Source organism: Alexandromys fortis, unplaced genomic scaffold (assembly GCF_014885135.2).
Source record: "Alexandromys fortis isolate MF-2015 unplaced genomic scaffold, M_Fortis_MF-2015_v1.1 scaffold_115, whole genome shotgun sequence".
Classification (NCBI taxonomy): Eukaryota; Metazoa; Chordata; class Mammalia; order Rodentia; family Cricetidae; genus Alexandromys; species Alexandromys fortis.
Window position 1 is genome coordinate 3,429,361 of NW_026067989.1, and position 23,809 is coordinate 3,453,169.

The window sequence follows — 23,809 nt, forward strand, 5'->3', positions numbered from 1 at the left end:
GATGTCAGTATTTGCATGCTTGGCCTAGACCAGCCCACTCCTGCTGGTCTCAGAACTTCCTTTGGACATCACAGACATTTTTTATTTATGTGCGTAAAAATTTACACATATTAATAGCTAAAAAAAAAAAAAGCTGCCCTCCCCATCCCAGCAACAACTAATAGAGTACATAGGACATAGAACACCAAAGAAGCGGGGCTTTCAGGCCATTTCCCTCTGAGCCTGGACTGGGGCTGTCACTCCTTCCTGAAGGTATGGGCTTTGGTGGTAACAGTAAGTTTAGCCTTGTAAGTTTTCTAACTTTAACTATCTTTGAGTTCACTCTTTCTCCCCCAAATCTACTAAATACTCATGACTCTATGAAAACTGATTGCTGAATAGCCTTCATTTTCCTTTCACATTGTTCAAGTATAAAGTTCTTCCATAAATTTTAGGGGGCATTAGTGAAATCAATCCATCAGGCAATGTGCAGGGACTGAGCATAGGACTGTGTACATGTCAGGAAAGTGCTCCACCACTGACTAAATCTCCAGCTACAAAACTATTGTGAACACAATGAGAGGAAACATGCATATCATTATCATCCATTAAAATACTATTTTATATAATACCTAGTTTTCCAAGAATTCTTCTATCTAAAAAAAAAAAATCCTATCTGCCGTTTTTCCCGACGTGCATCTGTTTCCTACCAGGCACAGCAATTACTCTGAGTGTTCAGCACAGAGCTGAAACTATAGCTTTAAAATGGAAAACCAAAGGTACAGACATACACAGACGCATACGCAGGCTGTATGTGGACCCGTTTTTTTCACCTAAGACAATGAAGGCTCCCAACTCTGAAAAAAATGCAATATTAGAAAGTATTTGTTTTATCTTTTGATTCTCTTTTCCAAAATGAGTTTACCAAATGAAGGTTTTCCTTCCTGCCTGCCTGCCCCTCTACCCCATCTCCCAGCGTTACACAAGAATGCATAATGTAGCGGGAGGTAAAGGTGAGAGTGGCTGTGAGAGGAAGAAGTCCAGGTCCACTCTGGGAACTGCAGAGCATGGTGGGAGCGGAACACTCAATGCAGAGGTGAGTGGATCTTGGCACAGACTTCAAGGGAACAAAGACTGTGTTGGTGAAATGGTGTGGGAGGATGGGAATCTGTATTCAGGGGAGACCCACAAGTAGCATGTGGCTTGGGGTGCAGCAAAGTGACCCTTAGGTCAGCAGAGTGGGAAGCAGCATCCCTGCCCATGACAGCCTGGCAGACAGGGGTGACCCAGTTGAGACAGTGGCCAAGAAAGGAAGAGCCCAGGCTTTTGTGGACATTTTCCCAGGCAGAGCAGCAGGCTGGTTTCTTACAGACTGTTAGAAGTTTAGTTTTCTTCAAATGAGGTCTTTGTAAGTGTCACTGCATACCGAAAAACGGCAAAATAGTTTCTTTTCATGAAAACTTCCCCTGCAATCAGGTGCTTTCTATAGGCTTCATGTCCTGGGCAGCGTTGACACCAAGAAGCAGATCTTTATCATACGGTAGGATATTCTCTACAAGCCATAGAGGGGACATTTCCTACCCTGTATTTTAAGACTTAGTAGGTAAAATGGAAATATTCCAGCTATGTAACTCCCAGCTGGGATCTTCTAGTTTTCACAACAGGCATGGAGCCCATTATTTATGGGAATCAGGCTGGCACCACAATAAAAACTCCAAATGGCAGCACTTATTGGACTTCCAGCCAGAACTGGATGGTGCTTTCCAGTCAGGACCTGACAGCCATGATGGTGGTGCTGGCACTGGGTCTCATGAGGTGGGGACTACAGGGGCTAGAAGGACAGATGTCCAGTGAAGAGGTTAGGTACTACTAGCATAAGGGGAGGAAGATCCAGTAGGCTCAGATAATAATAATAATAATAACAATAAATTATTAATTAATTTATTTTTTACTTTTTCAAAACAAGGGTTTTCTGTGTAGTCCTGGCTGTCCTGGAACTCACTCTGCAGAGCAGACTGGCTTCGATCTCAGAGAAATGCCTGTCTCTGCCTCCTGAGTGCTGGGATTAAAAGAGTGTGCCACCACCATCAGCAAGCTCAGATATTCTTAGTCTTTAGGAGAAATAAAACAAGAACAACAACAACAACAACAACAAAAAACTCTTATAGTTTGTGGGCTGGAGAGATGGTTCAGCCATTAAAGGCTGGACTCCCAACAACAACAACAACAACAACAACAAAAACCCAAACCAAACCAAACAAACAAACTCACTCCATCAAGAACAAACAAATCCCCAAAACCAAAAACGTACATTTTGGGGGAATGTGGAGATGGCTCAGCAGTTTAGAGTGCTTGCTGCACAATCATGAGAAGCGGAGTTCAGATCTTAGCACTTGACACAAGTTAGGTATCCCACAAATGGCTATAACTCCAGCTCTAAGGGATCCAATCCCCTCTTTTAGTTCCCAAGACTGAAGAGTTGTTCATACCTGTACACACATGTACATATACACATGCATATACACACTAAATAAATAAATTTTAAAAAATCTACATTTTTTTTTAAATATGGGCTGGATAGATGGCTCAACAATTAAAGTGCATACTGCTCTTGAAGAGGACCTGAGTTTGGTTCCTAGTTCTGATGGGGACTCACCACAGTCTGTAACTCCATGCCTTCTTCTGGCATCTGCAGGGTTGAGACATGAATGTGGTACACATATAGACAAAACACCCATATACATAAAATATTCTTCTAAAAATCTACAATATAAAAAAATGTACTCTTCCTGTTTTTCACTGTGGCTGACAATCTTCAGTTTTGTGTTTTGGTAATACAAGGAGGCCAAGAGCAGTTCAAACAAAGCCCATCTGTAGGTTGGATTCAGTCTGCAGGCAGCTGGTTCTGGGCTCTGGATGTTTGCATGACACTGAGCTAAAGCTGCTGCCTGGCTGGCTCTGCCCAGTGGTCCCAGTTCTGCAGATAGTTCATTTACAACCTCCCAGGTACCAGAGATGCTGCCTTCTTGGTCTGAATAGCTTCCAGATGCCTACGGCTGCATAACAGTCACACTTTCCCTCCCCTGGCTCTGAGCTGTGAGGCCCTTCTTTCAGTGTGGACCCCAGAGTAGCACACTGTCTTTGGATGATGATGATGATGCCTGGATTGTAGGAGCAGAGAGTGGATTCTAACTCCTATGAGTGGATCTTTTTTGTGCCTTTTGCACCATGTCATAGAGAACTTCCCAAGTGTCTGGAGTACGGTTTATTTCCACTTTTCTCCCACTCATATACAAACTCCAGCACAAACCCACCACTTTCTGCAATACTCAAAGGCATAACACATTCCTTCAAACAGTTAAGGCATAGATCCTAAGTGGTACATTTTTGTGGTTCACCTCCGGTTTTCTAAAAGATGAGAGTATCTGCCAGTTAACGTGGCTAATGTTTGCTGCCTATAGTAGAATGTGCTTTGAGTCAATATCAAACAGTATTACCCATTATAACTCTTTTTCTTGTAGGTCTGTTTAGAGGTCCCAGTTCTCCTATTTCCCTTTGGTTTTTCAAGACCAGATTTCCCTGTGTAGCTCTGGCTGTCCAGAGCAACCAGGCTAGACTTGAACTCACAGAGATCCGCCTGCCTCTGCCTCCTGAATGCTAAGATTAAACACATGTACCACCAATGCTCAGCACAGAGGTCCCAATTCTTAAAGTATCATTCATCCCTTTCACCTGCAACTTGCTGCCATTCAGTCTACTTAATTCGCCTCCCCCCCACAGTAATTATCCCTCCATAAGTGCTCAATCCCACCCTAAAGTGGTTTCCCCTTTTTTTTTTTTTGGTGCTGTAATTATCTGGTATGTCTTGACTTCTCGCTTGCAGAAACTCAGTTCTTAGCCTTCACACACAATTTTCCATGTAAAGACCTGAGACTATTAGCCTTAGTGGTGGATGAAGCCAACTACTAGGATATATCTTGCTTGGCTGGTTTGCTGAAAGTAATGCTTCCTCTCTCTCCTCTTTGTTTCCCTTTCCTATGTCTCTATACCTACCTGTTCCTTCAAAGTCTACTCTTTAATTGCTCCACAGAAGGCTATCTATGGTTATACAACGGATCAGCCCACCCCTTGCATAGGTTCTAATCTATTCCCTTGCCTCTGCTACAGACCGGGCCCTATTCTCTCTCCTTCCACAGTTCTGTGCATGCTCTCTCTGCCTGTCTTCTCTGTGTGCCTGTGCCTGCATGTGCATATCCTACACTCTGCCATATGGAAGCATCTGTCATTCTCACATGTAATGGGCTTTCATAGCCCAGTCCATGAGCAAACAGTGTCCTCTCCCTTGGAATATCTTATTCATATTTATACTCCTAGTGGCTAGGATGGTGCCTGGCACATGGCAGGAAAGCTGCAGACGTTGACAAATGCATAATTGATTGTGCATGGTGGAATATAACACATGGTGTGGTTTGGTTTTCTTTCTTCAGTGTAGGGAGAAGGGCAGAAAATAATCAAAGGTCTGTCCTGGAAGAAGAGTTCAGCATCCCACTGGACAAGAAAGAACCCAGATTGTTAGAGCTTTAGAAAGAAGGGTCATTTTTTGAAGCTGTGTGAATTGGGGGCAGGATCTTGTGATGATATTAAAGGCACATATCTCTCAGATATATACCAAATATTTATGTACCTGTCAGCTGAAAATGAAAGCAAATCTCACTCGTGACAGAAGAGGTATACAACTACGTTATCTTAGGAATACCAGTTCTCTCCAAATATTGATACTTCCAGAGAGTAGAGACGGCAAATGCCACTGAGACTATTGTTCTATTGAAGTAGACATTTAGTCCAGAAAGCTACCATCTGCTTGATTCGGGGTGAACTCCTCCTAATGGGCACATTTTATATGGTGAAGGAACCTTTTACCTGACAAGGAGAATGAAAGCCCTTGGCTCTAACAGTTGTAGGAAGTTCTATCAGCAGACCACAGTTTCACTTTGGAATCTTTAGTTGGCTTGGAAACTGTAAACATAACATGTGACAAGCTTCCTACTTACTGTTCTCTAGGCCCAGGAACAGGCCCTACTTGCCTGTGAGCGATAGGAGAGGAAGATGGCAGGTGAGCAGGCTTTCACTACTCAGTGGTACAGTGGCCACAGGATGAAGGTACTCTTGGCAGATTTGGTTCAGCCCACTGAGGAGGTTATAGGAAAGCCCACAAGCCACAAAAGGGCTGGGCACCATTACAGGGTGCTTTCTATACACGGCCCTACTGTGTTCACATTTTTTTTTTAATTATGGGAGACAATGATTTTTTTTACAGTCTTCTTTGTGCCTCTGCTACACAGTTCCAACTGTTTGATCAATTATCCAAGAGAACCTCACACAAGAACTCCTTTGATATTGACCTTAAGCTAGATTTACTGCTAAAAGCAAAACAAAAAAGCCCAAAAGACAAATTTGTTTGGGCAGTGCTTCCAATCCCCAATTAATCACAAGTGTACTTTTTCTAAACATTCCAGAGACAAACTGACCCTTAACTGTCCACATTTCTACTATTAGTTAAAATTTACATAAAACTGGATCCCAATCAAATGTATTCTAAGGAAGTTACACATCAATCAACCAGGGAGAGAACGGGGAGATAAAAACAACTAAGTCATTTCACTGTCTCTCTGCTTTGGTTGTCCTTAGGCAGTCTGGTTGTCATGGGTCAGTGTGTGGTCACTACACAAAAGAAGCAAGTGCTCCTACCTCAAGGATTTACAAAGGTCTGAACTAAATGGTCACTCTGACACCTGGAGAGGGGGTGACACTGAGAAGAAATTAGTATCTTGTCACAACTTAGCAGTTATTTCACAACTATAATCTACGTAATAGAAGCAAAACAAAGTCTCAGGATAGTTATGTAAAAAAGCTGGCTGCCAAGGAAATTCGTATTGTTCAACTCTGGCCTTGCATCTTGGGAACAGGTAGCTGTAATTTTTCCAGCTATTTGGTCTTTAAGTGAAGTTTTTTTTTTTTTACCTATGGCAGCAGACACAAACTGCTTCCTTCCTTAATGAGTCTGGGTTCACACCAACACAGCTGTGCTAAGGGATATACTGCCTGACTTTAGGGGGAACAACAACAACAACAACAACACACACGCACACACACACACACACACACACACACCTCCCAATGCCAGACATTTAGAGTCAGAGTTCTTCAACATGCACTGGAGATTTCAGGGCTTCAGGGCCACTTGGCTTGAGCAGCTGGAAATGAGAACCCTTTCCTCAATGACTAAGATATCATAAAAGCTGAGAGGTCACACTTTTCTGCCAAAGCAGAACTTGCTTTGACTGTGGAAAGAAAGCAGCAGTGAGTGGCCACAGAGTCACAAGTAACCAGAGAACCCTATCAAACCCTTTCCAAGCTGTGAGACTCCCTTATAGTAGTCAATCCTTTGCTCTGCAAACTGTCACAGAGGGTGAGGGATTACAGGGTGACCCAGGCTTCTCTGCCTCTCAGTTCTTCCTTGCTCAGCAGCAGACTAATGGTGGAGGGCTGCTAGAATACACACACAGGAAGAACAAAACATATGTACACATGAGCTATGGCATATGAATTGCGGAATGCTATTGATTTCAGCTGATGAGTTGAAAGCTTATAGATTTATTATCAAATTAGCACTCTATAATTTAGAATGACAAAAATCAAAGCAAATAATTTAAATTTAACACTCCTTTACTTTGAGTGATGGTAAGTAGCAAACATTGGAAGGCAGTGAAAAAACAGAGAGTGCTTTATACTTAAGGACCTTTCCAGGCACTTTCTCCCTCTCTTGAAAAGGAGTACCACATGCTTGTTCCCCATTGGTCAAGTTAAGTCACGAGCACTGGATCAAGATACATCCAAAGCACTGCTGATGACCTTACCCCTTAGGGGTCTTCACAGGGCTTGTAGGGTATGGTGGCGCCTACACCTCTTGCCTATCCACTGTCTACTGGGCAGCCCTGGATGGACCCTCTAGCATGCTGTTCTAAGATGAGAATTCCGAGGTCCATGTGTCCTGGAACTGTGAGCAGCTTCTTTGGGGGTCACCTAAAATGCCATTGCTATCACAGCTGACTCTTGGGTCCATCACAGGCACCCTCGTGGACCTGCACATGTACAGGAGTCATGTAATATAGATATCTACCTCCCAGAGCACTGAATCTTGGGTCCTCTGCTGAGTGTCACCTGTGCTCCTCTCATTCTCCAATCTCTGCTGAAGTCCGTTCTCCTTGGAGAGGCCCCCTTATCCTGACTCTTGTTCACCCCAACTCTCAGTCTCTCTTGCTCTCAGAAGATAAGGGACCAATTAGCCTGTGCGCTCTTTAGGTGTCATCTAGGTCTCTAAAACCTAGGACTGGGCTCCTAGAGCCCTGCTGTGATGCAGTGGCCCTAGCTTCTAGCACTGGAGTTGGCAGACAGGCCACAGGAACTGTGTGTTTGGTAAATGAAGGCATGCAATTAGCACTCATAATTAGGACTGGTTAGAATAGTCAGTGGTTTTGAAAGTTCAAATATAAGACTATGTCAACGAAGCAGCAAATTACAGACAACAGCTATGACACTGGAGCAGTTCAGATGCTCCCCAAAGCGCACGGAGGACTTCAATGTTCTAGTGAACCCTACAGGAGCAGCTGGCACAAGCTCACACAAACAGCTGTAAAACTCAGTGAGGATGTTTAAAGTACAAAAATCTCCCTTTTCTCTTTCCCATTTCCTCATTTTTATTATATTCCTTATTTCTGACTAGAGTATTAGCAGTTCTGCAGACAGAAATAGCTACATGATCAAAAATTTTTTCTCACATGACCACCACTGTATAAAATTTGTGTAAATCATTTGATTAACTATTTTAGATATTTATTTGATTAACAAATTAATTAATTAAGAGAAAAATATTTAAAACTTTATGATGATCAATATAATAGGTTTTGTTATTATTTTTCCTCTTTATACTAAATTGTCCTCTAAGATATCAAATTGTCTATTTTATGAGCTATTTTTGAGTACTGGCACCCACACTCATGATGTGATTTCCTTGAGGTTTTTAAGGAGATACTGATCATTATCTTTTCAACCCTTAAAAATACTGTTTTCCCTAAATCTGACTGCTCCAAAGGCACATAGCTAAAGTTCAGCAAAATGACAAAACATTTATTTTGTGATCTGTTTGATAAGGGGAGAGGGTGTGACAAGATAAAAAAAATCAAAGTGGACTTTTACAAAATAGGATGTTCTTGTTTTTAAAGGCCCTTTGTTGACTCAGCCCAGTATCCTTGACTGATAGGTGTCTAGCTCATCCCAGGTCATATACCAACTGACAGACCAGTTGTTGGACAGGTCTTTCTCATTTTTGCCAAGAAGGTCCTGTAAGGTTGCAGTTTATGTGAAATATAAACTCCATGCCGGAGGTGGAAACGACAGCAGCTATAGGTTACATCTGGGGTGTTCTGGAAGTCTCTGCAGAGAGTGCTGCTTCCAAACACTCCCCACCAGCCAGGACAAAGCATGAGTGTGTGCTGGAGGGAATAATGCAGCCTGGCCCCAGGGGAGGGACCAGATGGGACCTAATAGCTCTTTTCTACTACTAATTTCTATGATAATTTTAAGTTGCCACATGGCATATGTACTTTTTAAAATCTAAAGGCAGGATATTATTCAACCGAATGACCAATATTTTAATGAAAGGTATGTCACAAACTGTATCTCTTTACATGTTATTTCTCACTCGCCCGCTACCCACTAATAATACGTCACTTACAATCAGGCTGGGAGAAGTCTATGGAGAGGTCAAATAGAATGTGTTTTTAATCATTGTTGATACCAATTAGAAAAAAAGAAATTCTAAGTTTTGTTAGGAAGTTAGATGGTTTTTGCAGTGGTTTTATGAAGTCACTCATCTTAATCTTTTTCTTTTCTTATAGCTGGAGATCACATGTGGGTTTAGGGGCTATACATATCAATTACTGCTTGAAAGAAAAATTAGAAACATGAAATTTCTCCTGTTTTCAGAGATGAGAACAGGAATTAAAAGAGGAAATATTAATGATTGGAGAAAATTGTAAAAAATTTTCTTTCCACTCTTAGTGATGAATCCAGACATAACTTGATTCAGGGACTCCCTTTCCTCTCTCCTCTGCCAGATGTAATTTCTCCTTTCTCCATCCATCAGAACTCTCTGCATTTCTCAGGTGCAGTGTACAGTTTCTGATTTATTAGTCACTTCATTTGCTTTTGTTTTCTGGTGCTCTGAATGAGAATTGCGGTGGTTTGCTACATATTCCTCTTTCTGCACAGTGGACTTTGACTCGAAAAAGAAGAAGAGACTGAATCTGGGAAAAGTCCCAGAAGCCATGAGCTTGAGCATGACAGTCACGGCCTCTCAGACAAAGAGTCCTGAACTAACTAGGAAAACAAACTATGTTCAATGCAGCCCCATATCATTGTACTTCATAGAGATCAACAAACAGCAGCACAGCCTGGGCCTGAAGCCCACTTACCTCTCCTGAAAGCTCTCCAGGAATCTCACCCTGGGGAGGGTTAATAAGTTACATATTCACAGCAAAAAGATACAAGCTCTGATAGAGTGGGATGAGGCACTTCACCGCTCTGCTGGCATTGATGCACGTGGCACAGATAAGGCTTGGCAGCAGCTTCCCACTCACGATGGCTCCATCGAACAGAGGTCCAAAGAACGGAACCTGGGATTCATAACAGAAAAACTATGTTCAGAACCAGGCTTGGCTTTATTTTGCTAGATACATTTCCACCATGTGGGCAAACCACAGTGTTCATGGATGTCTTTCTTTTCTCTTCCTTTCCCCCCATTCGAATTTCATTAATTCTACTCATTAACATGGAGGTTGTTGGCTCAGTGAGATTTGGGACTGGAGCTGGCTAGTAACTCTTATATACGCGTACAATTTCTCTTGATTTTTCACAATATTATATGATAGACCTTTGTGAAGAACACACACATAAAATCTCTGCTATAAGCTAACTCAAAGTTTATTACAGATTTCAGAAAACAAACAGTTAAACACATACCATATATGATGTGTAAAATAGATGATGATGCAGAGAAGAGCAAAGGGCTTTTGGGTAGATGTGTGTCTCCAATTACATCACAATGAGAGGGAAGGCTTTAATGGAAATGTTTCATTAAAAGTCTATAGGAGTTGGAAGAATGAACCAGGATCTATGAGGACAATGGATGGAAGAATATTCCATGAAGAACAGCAGGTGTCTAGCTTGTATTAGGAATAGGACTAGTGTGTTTAAGCAAAGGCAGGAGAGTCACAGTTGCCAGAGCCAAATTGTAGAAGGAAGACCAAAAGGAAGAGAAGTGGGGCAGGAAACAAGAAGAACTTTGTAGAAAATTGTAAAACTCTCAATTTCTACTCCAAGGAAGTCAGAAACCTTCTAAAAGGTTTTAGGGAAGTGGAAAACAACATCTATTAAATGAGAAAAGTAAGATGATCATTTCAGAAAATAGCTTTAAAATAAGTGTTTCATGCCAGGCAGTGATGGCCCAGTTCTTTAGGAGGCAGAGGCAGGCGGATCTCTGTGAGTTCGAGGTCAGCCTGATCTACAGACTGAGTTCCAGGATAGGCTCCAAGCCTACACAGATAAACCCTGACTCAAAAAAAAAAAAAAAAAAAAAAAACCAAACAAACAAATAAGTGTTTCACTAAATTCAAATTCTATTTATAAAAATTTCTTAGCTATTAAATAAAAAGGAACTTCATTAAAAGTATTGTTGGACATTTGAGTATCTTCACTCTTGTGGCCTGCTGCTAGTACATTCTGTCCTGTTTTATTGTTTTGTGTAGCAGGACAAACCCCTTCACACACACCCCCCCAAACCAAAAACAAAAAACAGTTTGCACTAAGCATATACTAAACTATGGCAGTAGTGAAACAATGGAAAGTGGTATGTGAAAGTCAATGAGAAGAGCACTTTCATTAGTGAATTTGCCAGGACAGGAGAAAAAGAAAGGGACGAATATGTAGATATTATGAGTTGGAAGGAAATAATCAAAACTGTTACTATTTTAGTTGTTATATTATTATATAATTATAATAAAGAGTCTGTGGGAAATGATCAAAACATCAACAGATATAGAATGGACTCACATAACCTACTTTTCTACCCTCAGCAACAACGGATAAGAAAATAAAATGATAGCATAATTATCATTATTACATCATAAAATATGAACTACAGAGGTCTTACAGGTTTTACAGAGGAAAAAAAATCACAAAACCTTCAGAGAAGTAATCTAAGTACATGAGATGATCTTTTCTGCCATATCTGACAAGAAGACTCTACATCACCATCACTTCCTCTTATAGACTCATTCATTCAAGGACTCAGCGCAGTGTCTGGTTTAGCCTGAACAGTTGCACAGAGATGACGGAGGCTAAGTGAAGTAGACATTCCTTAGGAAGAATGGGGTAGGGGCTTACTTTAGTTGTAGAAAAGCATGTTGTAAGCTGTGGCATAAGAGATAAGATACTAGAGCAGTTCATACAGGCCCCATGGAGCCAAAGGGAGGAGTCACATCTACTTGGGACCTAAGACCCTGGAGTTGGTGATGTTGACTTGTGAGATGTGGCATATCCCAGGAACCAGTGACCCCCCCCCCCCAAGAGGGTGGTAATTCTTTTGTAATTAGAAAACTGAAGTCTAGGCCCAAGGCATGGCCTTCCACTTTACGCTTGTTCTGTTCTTCTGATGTTTGATTTCTTTGGAGAAGTTAATGCAGTAGTACTCCCGTCCTCTTCAATGGCTACTGGCTACATTGGGCTCTGGGATCACGGTGCACTGCGACAGACAGTAAAGGAGGGTCTGGATGAGCGGCCCTACCCTAGGAAAACAGTGCTGCTGTTGCATGGTGGGGACAGGGAACAGAGAGCTCCGGGCCACCACCTCCTGGTCCCATACTCAATGGTAAAGTTAATGAAAGGCTACATCCAGAGTTCTGATCAGAACTGGATTCCAATGTTTCATCTATCTAAATCTGAACAACTCCCGAGTGTCTCATCCTAGTGTAATGACCAAAGTCTAGGTATTAAGATCTTCCATGACTGTTAACAAACTGGCTTCCCTTACCAGTTAGCTGCAAGATGGAAGATAGCTGTGGAGCTCCTGCCATGTCGTCCGTGACTAAATGATACACAGCTCTGGCTGAGAGGAAACACATGCCTAGAAATTATAGCCCAAGCTAATTTATACCCATCAGGCTGGGGTGCAAAGCAGGACATTTTCACATCCAAGCTTTCTTATTGGCCAACTGTGAACACAAAGGCAGCGTTTTGCTGAGAAGTAGTGATCTCGAAGTTCATGGCACCTGCTATCACTGTCAAGTACATCAGCCGAAGGGTTCAACTAGCTGCAAGGGTGACGACAATATTTGGGACAAATCTCCATTTGATACCTAAGAACTAATCCCCCAAGGACTCAGCTGGAACATTTTGATGCTTTCAACTGGATCTGGCAAATGCTTCACAGACAACCGTGAGCTTTTAGAATCAGACTATTGCTATGCATGGGTTTACTGAGATCCAGTCGATGCTGAAAACTGTCTTCTTTCTTAATCGGCCAGTTATACACCCCAATGCTGCAGGTATCACACTCATAACAAAGATATGGCCATGATTTTTGTGTCTGGCTTTTTGGCACTGACTCTATCATAAGAGAAGACAGTAATGTAATATAAAGGTTTTGGATTTGAGTTTCTGCTGAACATCTCATATTTGTCTTTGGTGTGGCTATAGGATGAATACTCTGAAGCACACACATATGAAAAGTCCTTCATTATTATGCATCTACATACAGAGGCTACAGATGTATTTTTTAGATGATCCTTGAAAGTTAGGTGACCAGAGACCAAAATGGCAAAGTCAGATAGAGAGAACACATTTATTTATTTATTTATTTATTTATTTATTTTGGTTTTTTGAGACAGGGTTTCTCTGTAGCTTTGGTGCCTGTCCCGGAACTAGCTCTTGTAGACCAGGCTGGCCTCGAACTCCCAGAGATCCGCCTGCCTCTGCCNGAGACAGGGTTTCTCTGTAGCTTTGGTGCCTGTCCCGGAACTAGCTCTTGTAGACCAGGCTGGCCTCGAACTCCCAGAGATCCGCCTGCCTCTGCCTCCCGAGAGAACACATTCTTTTATATTAGAGAATACCTGCTTACAGCACAGAATGATGGGGTTAGAGAAATGATCTGAGAGGTCAAGAGCAATTGCCATAATGAGCACAATCGCCATGAAGCAGTAAGTGTACGGGAAGGATCACCGCAACTGTGAATTCGGAAATAACTTTAGATGTAGAGGTTACATAGAGGGGTTATTAAGAGCGTCTGCATGTGTGGGAAAGAGCACGTGGAGAGTTGTCAGTGGCTTGACAGATCGAAACAGCTTTCCCCATAAATGCTTGGTCAGGAATAACTCCCCCCTCAACCCCCAAGAGGCTCCAGCTGCTCTAAAGGAGAATGCTTCAGCTGGACTTCAACAGAGCTTTGAGGGGGTTGATTAGAACAACAAATAACACATTTTCCCACATCTTTCACCAATCTTCTACGCAAACCTAAAACAAAAGGTACTTATAAACAATGATGAAAGGATCACATACCATTTGGAGAATAAAGAAGCATCAATAAGAGAGGTCAAAAGGGTGAAGTAACTTCTAGGCAACCAGAGGCCATGCAGACCAGGGCCTGGTCCTGCTCTAGGGATGCCCAAGGGTAGGGGACATCCAGGACTTGCTGGTACAGTCAAAACACACCTCCTATAAGCACCTTCCTGAGAGCTACGACCCAATGTCTGGTCACAGCTTTCCGCTTGGGGACGTCTACAATCCCCCAGGAATTATGAGTTGGAAGGGAGCAGCTGCACGTCTGTATCTGTACCTGAGATACTGAAGTGAGAGAGTCAATTGAAAAGGTAGTTAGTATTAGAAGACAATTTGTCAGTTGAGGGAAAAATTTTTGTGGAAAGCGCAACATAATATATTTGCAGCAATTTGCACATGTGGTTCAGGGCAAGATGTGGCAAGGGGACACAGGGATGTCTTCAAGAGAATACAGCTCTCTTTAGGGGAAACTCGAAGGACTGCGCTGCTCAGAAAATGGCTTGCTGAATTTGAGCTAGTTTCCTGAAAGACGAGAGAAAACAGATTTAAACTATTTCACAGAGCCTGGGGTAGACACAGTAAATAATTTTCAAGTAATGAGCAAGTCCTGTTGGGAAGCAACATGGCACCTCAATGAATGTCTTATAAAAAAAGCTGACCGCTTAATTTGTCCTACATACATAATGAATGTATGTTTTAATTCATTAAGAGATTGTATTAACCACAGACCAGGAGTTTTAAAAACTCAGGAACATCTGAGTGGATGTCTCCCAACTCTTCTCTATCCCCATTTTACAGAGAAATGATGAAGACTGGAGTGGATTGCTGCTTTTCTCAAGGTCATCAAAGTCAAAATAGTAGTCCAGACTCCACTTGTGACCCAAGAGGCTATGCATGCACGGCCTGCCAGCCCACTTATCTGATGCTGGTCACATAGAATGTTTCCTGTAGTCACTCCTGAAGCTCAGACTACCTCAGCTCTTTGTCCTTTCTGTCCTTCCTGCTTCATACTTGATGAGATCTGGAATACCTGCTTCACTGGGTCCCAGCTCAATTATCATAACCCAGGGAGCCTCTCTGTCCACAGAATCACTGTGCAATACTTCCCTTATCTCTGATCACTTTCATTACCTGAAGCTGGCTGATACTGCTAGCCTAGCTTCTGAATAGCGATAGCATGGTATATTCTTCATTAGCATTTATTTAAAGGTCTTTGCTAGATGGCTTATTGTTGGGCCTTGTCTTCCTCTTCTCCTTTTTTTTTTTTTGCACCTTGACAATGTCTGTGTTTTTTTCCTATTGCTAAGATTGAACCTGGGGCTTGTTCGTGCTAATAAGTTTGTACTTTGTGTCTGAGCTATACCTCCAGTCTTTTAATTCAATATTTAGAATAGTGATTATAAAGTTCTTGATAGTGATAATTAATATGTGCTGTGTTATTTTAGTTTTCGTTTTGGTCTTCCACTTCTATCTTCTCTGGTTTTATCTGAAAGATCTTATGATTTTATCTTTCTTCTCATTTATCATATCAATTAAAATTCATATTTTAAACACTTATTTATTCATTTGAGGCAGGGTTTCCTCTGTGTGATGGCCCAGGCTGTCCTGGAACTCGCTCCGTAGACCAGGTTGGTCTTGAACTCACAGAGATCCCCCTGCCTCTGCCTCCCAAGTGGTTGGATTAAAGGCTTGCACCACCACTGCCCAACCCTTAAACACTTTTTTAGAGGTTGCCCCACATTTAAAATACTTCCATAATTATTCAAAATGCTCCCTTTAAATAACACTATGAGAGGCCCATCCCCAAACCCTTGGTCCCATACTTATGTCATTGTTGCCGACTGTCACTTAAAATTATTGTTGCTATTATTATGTGAAACATAGTACTAACTGTTAGATCAATTAATAAGAAAAGTGAAGTACTTTTTTTTTTCTTTTTGGGTTTTTTTTTTTTTTCTTCCAAGACAGGGTTTATCTATCTAGCCCTGGTTGTTCTGGAACTCGCTCTGTAATCAGGCTGGCCTCAAACTCAGAGATCCGCCTGCCTTTGCCTCTTGAGTGCTGGGATTAAAGATGTGTGCCAACACTGCCCATCAAAGCATTTCATTTTACCTTCATTTATTCCTTCTCTAAAGTTATTCTTTTTTATGTAGACGCATGCATCTTCTTTTTGTATATGTGGTGATGTTTGTTTGGGTATGTGTACATGAACATATATGAAGGCCAGAGGCCAATGTATGTCATCATCTCTTGAACCTGGAGCTCACTGACTTGACTACCCAATGAGCTCTGGAGATCCTCTAACTCTGTCTCCCTCATCTTAGGTCCTCAAGTTTACGTGACAGCCACTATCCTGACAAAAACGGCCTTTATTTTTTCCTACTGTTAGAAGAATTTAACATTTAACACAAGATTCTCTCAAAATGTGTTGTTTGGTTGAGGAAGTCTACTTTTGAAGGATCATTTCCACAGACACAGAATTCTGAGCAGTTTTTCTTTCATCACTCTAGTGCACAGCTCTCCTCTCTTCTTGTTGACACGGTTTCTGAACAGAAATCCTGTGTAGTGTTATTGTGTGTCTCTGTAGTTGTTTGTCTCCTGATACCTTCCCTAAGACTTCCTGTTTGGTTTTTGGCTTATGTCCTGGTGTCCTTTGGCACAAACTAAAAAAGCAGCCTCTGTACCACCTCTTCTTTCACTCTGTTTCCTTTGCTCTGTGATACCCATTCCTACTGAAAACCTCTTTCAATCATTCCATCACATATTTACCGCCTGTTTCCACATTGCTAGGCCCCGGTATCAAGGACAGACACACACACACACACACAAAGAGACAGGTGGATTTCTGTGATACCTTGTCTCAAAAAAATATAAAAAAGTTAACTGTTCTTCTTCCTCATATGCCTATACTAAAGAAGAACATAGAAGAAAGAAAAACAAAACAAAACAAAAAACAAAGTATTAAATTTCTAATTTAGTCTAGCAAATATACTTCCCAGGCAGTGGGCTATTCCCTTTCACAGTGGGGGCCAGCACAGTCCCAACACCCCCCTTCCCTTGTCAGGCTAAAGAGCCAGCAGGTGTACACACATGCAGGACCTTATGAAGCCACTGAGAGGGGCCTGGAGATGTCCTGTCTCCTGGGTCAAGTGCTATTCCCACTGTGGCAGCTCAGGAGTAGAGAATGAGAGCTCGCTTCCTGGCACAAAGCCTGGACTGAAGTTGGTTATGTGGTGTACATTCAGCAAGGAAGGGTGATAAACCCACAAGGGAAGACAAATATGTCAAGGGCTAAGTAAGAAAGAGGAGAATGGTGCCAACTTCTAAGGAAAAGCAGTAGAAAAGGGGATCTCAAAAGCCAAATTCCTGTGAGGTAGGAGGTAAGTTAATAATGGTGCTGCTGTGGGTTTCTTCTGTCTGCATCAAGGCCTTTTTGTAAAATAAATGTTCTCTATTCTTTGGCACCTGCTTGTGGGTGACTCAATCTTTTACAAACTGGACAAAAGGGATAATATAAATCCATATTGCATAGGGAATTCCTCTAATTAGCAGTGCAGTGTATTAGTAAGAAAGTGTGAATTTAAAACGTCGACAAGCAGGAGTCTTTTTGCTACTTCTCATCACCACTTCTTTAGTAAAATCAATGTTAACAATACATAGCCTAAACTGAACACACTGCAGCAATCCATTAATAAGTTAGTTTAAGAAAACCAGTTCTTTGGTATTTTCAATGATCTTTTTAAAGTAAATAATCTTAGTATTTTCCAAAAGTTAATTTACTTCCTTGAGAATTTTCTAGAATATTTTAAAGTAAATGATTGAATCTCCAAAGAATTATTTGGCTGAGATTAAGATAAATATTTAGGAAATTATAATATGAAATCAAGAGAAAATTTCAAAACCATGCAGCAAAGGCAAACACACTCCCTATATAATGGGGCAACTCCAGCAAGCTTAAAACACTCCCTTGCAAAAACACAGATGCCCAAACTGGACTCCTCGTACCCTTAGTGCTTAAATGCTCTTGTGACTTCCTGCACATCAGTCCTCTGCTGGCTCCAGACAGAGGTCCTGAGCTAGGTATCATCTGGAAGAGGGGTACATTCCTATACATCTGCATGCATACATACACGCATCTCCACCCCACACACCCATGAAGCCACAGGAGAACCAGATACCACTTCAACAGCACCCACGGACAGTCACGGAAACTTGAATGGCTGAGTGATGAAAGTAGGCAAAAAATGTAAATCTGATAATTACATATTTCTTTTCAATGATCAAAATTTTATTGTGTCAATATTTATAGAGATGAGAATGGACTTATTTGGAAATCAACTTAACAATGAAATAATGCTGTAAAACACAGGTTTTTTTTTTAAAAAAAAAATAGAAAAAAAGCAGAGGTTCAATACGATGTTCATAAAGTGAGCAGACCCTCTCAGCCATGAGGGTTTGTGCACTCAAAAAAGCACACCCATGCTTTTTCAATGTACCATTTTACAAATGCGGGGCATTATTAAGAGGGGGCGGATTCTGCCAGGCACATAATTTGTATATTTAAAGAGGGTGTATGGAATGAAAAAGAGAAATATGTTAAATTTCAAAGGACTTGGAAGTAATGCTGCCTGTGAGCTTGTATTACAAATAGCCCCACATTATTACATAGGCTATTAATGAGGCCAAGTGAATGAAAGTACAATTTGAATATGCATGACTCTATCCAATGAGCAGGACTTTTGTGTACAGATGAGTGTTTCCCCCCTCCAAAAAAGGATTAAAATTATTCTTAGAGAAGTATGGCTGCCTAGAAATGAGTAAAATAAATATATTTAAACTAGAGTCACATTGTATTCATATGAAATACACAGGTGCTAAAAGACTGTTGCTGACTCCACCTATAATTTCTGAAACATTTGATTAGTCTGTCTTCTTACAGCAATATTCTTCAACCCAAGCAGTCGTGTTAGTATAATCTCTAAACAAAAATAATGATTTTGTTGGAGATGCCTAAAAGTAGCTAAGGTTAAGTAAACCTTTGAGAACAAAGTCTTCAGTTCCATAGTAAGAAGCACTAGTTAAAAGACTGGGGAATGGGTAAATTATTGCGCCAAATGGCTGAGAATTAATCTCTGCTGACTAGCTGTAATCTAACGAGGCGTCTGTGTCCCAGGGAGCCCGCAGCATGTCCCTGGCGGTATGTGCAGTGTGTCGAGTCTGCGTGGCACCCTTTGTCCTCGCTCACAGGCGGCCTTTCCCCTCATTGTCCATAATATCCTCATGCATCTGGGACGCGTGGAATGCATTCATACTAACAGACTTACCATTGTTTTCTCTCAGAAGCTTTGTTGAGCAAAGACTGCATCACGGTTACTGATAATTATATTGCTTAATTAATCAAGACAAAAAAATTTGCAAATCATTGCCTGGTTGCCAAGCAAGGAGATAAAAAATGACAACAATACAAGCTGAAGCAATATAACAAAAGTAACAGCTATCTGATCAGAAATTCTTATATAATGAAGCTATTAATGCTAAATCGGTTAATGTTAGCATTGCTCCAGGTGTCTCTACTTAGATGCAAACAAAAAGGCTAACATTATGGATATAAAAGGCCAAATGTTGCCATGGATTCTGTAACCTGATAGAGAGGACAGCCTTTTCATTTGATTAGGGAATGCAATTTAAATACCAGGGATTGAAGCCAAACAAACAGACTTTCCCTCCGAAAGCCTCTTGCATTCACCCTGGGGTCAGTGGTTGGTGAACAAAAGGTCAGCTACACTTGCCCTGGAAATGTCTGGATTAATTTTATTACATTGTAATGGTTTGTACTTTAAATGTAGGGATAATACTAAGTTTTCAGTCACCCTATTATTCTCTTCTCCTCTTTAGGCTTTTTTGAGTTAAAATGTTAAGAAACTAATTTTTTCAATTCATCTTGTCAGAATTGATGACCGAGTTTATCTTACACATATTTTGTAGGAAAATTTAAAAAGTATATTAATGACTTTTTATGCACTTTATGCTACTTGGAGAAATGCCATTTTCTGACACAGCACAGTGAAATGAAATGCTTTCTATGCTCTTCATTCACTTTGAGAATGAAGGGCATTTTAAGGGCATTATGACATTTTAGAGGACCATCCTGAAAACGAACTAATGAAACTAGTTCTACACTACATACATATAAAAGACAAATTTTTAAAAGCAAAAAAAGGACTAAATCTATTGCTTCTCTAAGATTAAAATTATAACTTTAATTCTTATAAGTAATTTTCTTCATGGGCAAATGTAAATGCTAGCACTGAGCCATTTTCTTTCTTTTTTTTCTTGGTCACCTTCATATTTTATTCTTTCTTTTTTTCTGAGCCATTTTTTCTTACAGCACAAAACTGAAAACCTGACATTCACAGGGGTCTGACTCAGAGAAACGCAAACATCTAATATGAATTCTAACCTCTTTCTATGAACAGAGAGAGAACTCCCCCTTTCATTAGGCCTTCCTAGATCGATGAGGCCCACACAATGGAGAATTAACACATATGTTAAACTTAGAACTCTACTGATTTTATTTCTGTGACACTAACTATATAAGCAAACCTGATGGCAGCCCTGACAATCACATGGCCAACAGAGAAGCAGCCTTTACCCTGATGCCAGGCAATGTCTGCAGCTCTTTTTCACTTGTTAGCACGTCCAATGTTCATAATATAACTTTAGGTTGCAAATCTGAATTAATACAACAATACTCATGACATTTTTTTTTTAAGTTTAAAAAAAGTTCTTAGAATAATGATGAGCTCCTTCAGGAAAATGATATTGGGGTGTAAATAAATATTATATTCAATATCAAGCTGAAAAGAACAGCCATTTTTTTTCTTAAAGAGTAGATTATATGCTTAATATGTTTAATTTCAAACCTAAGAATACTCTTCCTAATGAATTAAAAGTAAAATAAGTCACTACACAAAGCAGTGTTAAAATACCAGTAAAGGCATGACAAGGATCGAAACTACAGCCGGTTAGTACACAGGACATAGACCATTGGATTGTTCCAGCCAGCCCTGTGATCAATACCAATTGACATGGCTGAATAGATTCTGTAGCAAGGTGCTTTGATTGCTAATACTCATCATGTTGGCTGTGCTTCAGGGCCCCAGTGTCTTTGTGGACATGTTCAAAATCCTTCAGGATTGACCTCACATCACCAGTCAGGGCTCAGTGACCAATGCCCATGCATCAGACAGGGCTGGACTCTAGACCCCAAATAACCATGTAATAATGCAGCTTCATAACTTATTATTAATAATGTGCCACAGTTAAAAAATTATGACATTCTTAAAATTATAACATTTCAAAGCATTAAAATTATTCAAAATCCCATACATTTTTCTAACATAATTTTCAAATAACACAACATGAAATTTTGTGTTTATGATTAGAGTTCTTTTGAGAATCACAGTTCACTGAAATTCCTATCTAGCATACACAGTTCTGACACTCGTAGGACATTTATCAGTTATTTTGAGGACATGAATCCAGTGGAAAATGTAGGAGTCAGGGCAACAATGGAGAAAGCATACCTCAGGTTTCTTTGTTATCGTGATAAAGAACATATGATTCTTCATTGGGTAAATAATGATCGAAACGTCTCCAAAGGCTGTTGGGATAATACCCCTGCGGTAGTCTCTGGAGTGTTCAGACCAGACGATGTGAACCTCGTCATTCCCCAGGTGACGGAGCTGCAATAGCAAATTGGCTCTTTATTAACTGAGGTGATAACAACAGTTTATGAGGGGCTGTGGCTTACAAATTGAATTAGAAAACTTGGACGCCAAAAGTATTTTAGTCCTAAATCAGGCTACTGCACTGATGCCTTAAGTGAGAATTCTAAAACGTACAGTTTCATGAAACTCCAGCCCATCTGCCAAGGATGCACATTTGGTTCGAAGATCACACACAGAAGCCCAAGGGCACATTCCAGTGGGACGGAGGGGACCTCTCTGAGGTCTCCTTTTACACAGAATTCTACTTCTACATCAGTCCTACACTACAGTGCTGAGAATGTTTCTCAGCAACTAAATGACATTCATATTTTTATTTAGCTATTACTTTAAATCTTTAAACCGCTTAATCCAGCAGGCTACTAAGAAATAACAACATAAGGTAAGACAAGCTACTCCAACACAATAGTTGACAAAAGTGTGAGAGCTGGTCTTGAGATAATTTTTTTGAGAAAAAGAATATAAGAAATTATATTTTTAAGGAGATAAATAGATTTAATTTAAATTAAAACTTAAATTTGGTGGGAATACTAGCACCCAGCACTTAAAGATTTCCAAAATGTTCACATAAAATGCCATTTACCCTTCCCACTGATTTTATGTAACTCCATCTTTATTATACAAGAAATACCTGCTCAGGAATGCTCTGTCAAGTACACAGAACATCATGGGAGAGAGGACCAGAGACTATGAGAACACACACACACACACACACACACACACACACAATACACGGAAGCCCATACAATTGAATTATAATAAATAAATAAAATCACACATACACACACACAAACAAATCTTATACTATTATAAGTAAATTTACAGTTTTGGGTTGGGCTGCATTCATAGCTATCTGGGACTGCAAGTTGGACATTCCTGATCTCAGCTTACATCAAAAGCTATTTTACTGTTATAGCTCAAGTAGTTTAGCTCACTTATTTTGACATTTTATAAATAAAGAGACTGACTATAAACTCCAAAAACCCAGACTCTTGGTGTCTCTGAGAAGGCCATAGGAAGGTCTCTAGAGACCCTTACAAGCTCTTCCAGAAGAAATCTTACTAGACACAAGAACATCACTGATCAACTGCCTGTGTGGCGACCCCCACAAAGCTAATCTGGAGAAAGCTGCAAAGAAATCATTCAAGAAGGCCTAGAAGATAACTAAAGGGAAAACAGACCACAGTGGTGAAAACATTGGCCCAAACTGAAGTTCTGAGGCTGGAAAGACTGGCAGAACCAGGGACTTAGAAGCCTTGGGGGAATGAGGTTTCTGCCTTGCATCAGGGAATGTTATCCAGCATCAGAAGCAAGAATTCTTGCTCATGTAACAGATGGACAGTATAAGTGACCAAACTTAAAAGTACCTTAATAAAACTGAGATGTTATATTAGAGCATATGTTCTAGTCTTACCTTTAGAAATATAAAAAAATCATATTCTGCGCATATTTGAAACATGTTAGCATGGACCTCATTTTCTTTAGAGACCATTTGATTATACAGGGAAACACCCACGGTAACCCCAGCACGGCCTCTTTCCTAGTCATCCAGTTACAAAGGCAGCTGCTTGTTGCAGTGCCTGTTTCTTTTTCACCCATGCCCTTCTGGAAGTGACTGTATCCATTAATTACTTAGAAAGAGACCTTTGTGCTATATGGGGTAAGGTATGGGATTCGACTGTGTCTGAACAGTGGCTCCAGAAAGGGGAGGCCCAGACTTCAGAGGCCCAGCACAAGTCATGATGATCCAGGACAACTGAATGGAGTCAACAACCTTGTAAATGAAAGCATAACCAGTGCATCTTTTTTCTTCTTCTCCTCACTCCATCATTACCCCGACACTAGCATTAAAGGCTCACAGGGTAGCAGGCAGAAAAGGAAAAACCGTAGCTCAGCCAACCCAGCTCCAGCATATTAGTTTTGTTGCTCTTTTCTTTTCAAGACACTGAACACTCATGGCTGAAGGTGTCCCTCTAGCCCACGTTTCCTTTTCGTTTGTTCTTTCTGCAGTACTGGGGGTTGAACCTAGAGCCTTAGTTATGCAGTGCTCTGCACTGCTACTCTCTGAGTTACATTCCAACCATTCTTAGCTCAGATTTCTGCCTGTCTGCGTTTCCCATTTCTTACAGGGCTTCCAAAGACCTTGTGACACTGTTCTGCCACTTAGTCCTTTTGTAGTGACAGCAGGAGCGCTAGCGTTGCTGACAAGATAAGATGGGCAGGTTTCCATGGGAAATGTAGATCTAACTGAAACTTTGGGAGGAATTTTGGGCAATAGGAGCTAACAGTTAAGAAATGAGTTATTCTGGAGTTCAGCTTACAGCCCTTATCTTACAAAGAGAGCTGGCCCTATACTCTTGGTTATGAGGTTG

General features: G+C 40.8%; 1 protein-coding gene across 10 annotated transcripts in view; it reads right to left on the bottom strand.

Annotated features, from left to right (window-relative positions):
• The window catches only part of Ralgapa2 (Ral GTPase activating protein catalytic subunit alpha 2), a 266,124-nt gene that overhangs the window by 62,905 nt on the left and 179,410 nt on the right, over nt 1-23,809 (bottom strand). For 7 of the 10 annotated variants that reach the window (XM_050159621.1, XM_050159620.1, XM_050159626.1 and 4 more), the window contains 2 exons: nt 21,237-21,395; nt 9,586-9,713 (listed from right to left, as the gene is read on the bottom strand). In XM_050159621.1, the coding sequence (XP_050015578.1) occupies nt 9,586-9,713; nt 21,237-21,395 (287 nt within the window). Of the gene's footprint in view, nt 1-9,512; nt 9,714-10,059; nt 11,840-13,073; nt 14,173-21,236; nt 21,396-23,809 lie in introns of those variants that run through there. The other 3 variants (XR_007594897.1, XM_050159623.1, XM_050159622.1) reach the window with 3 other exon arrangements.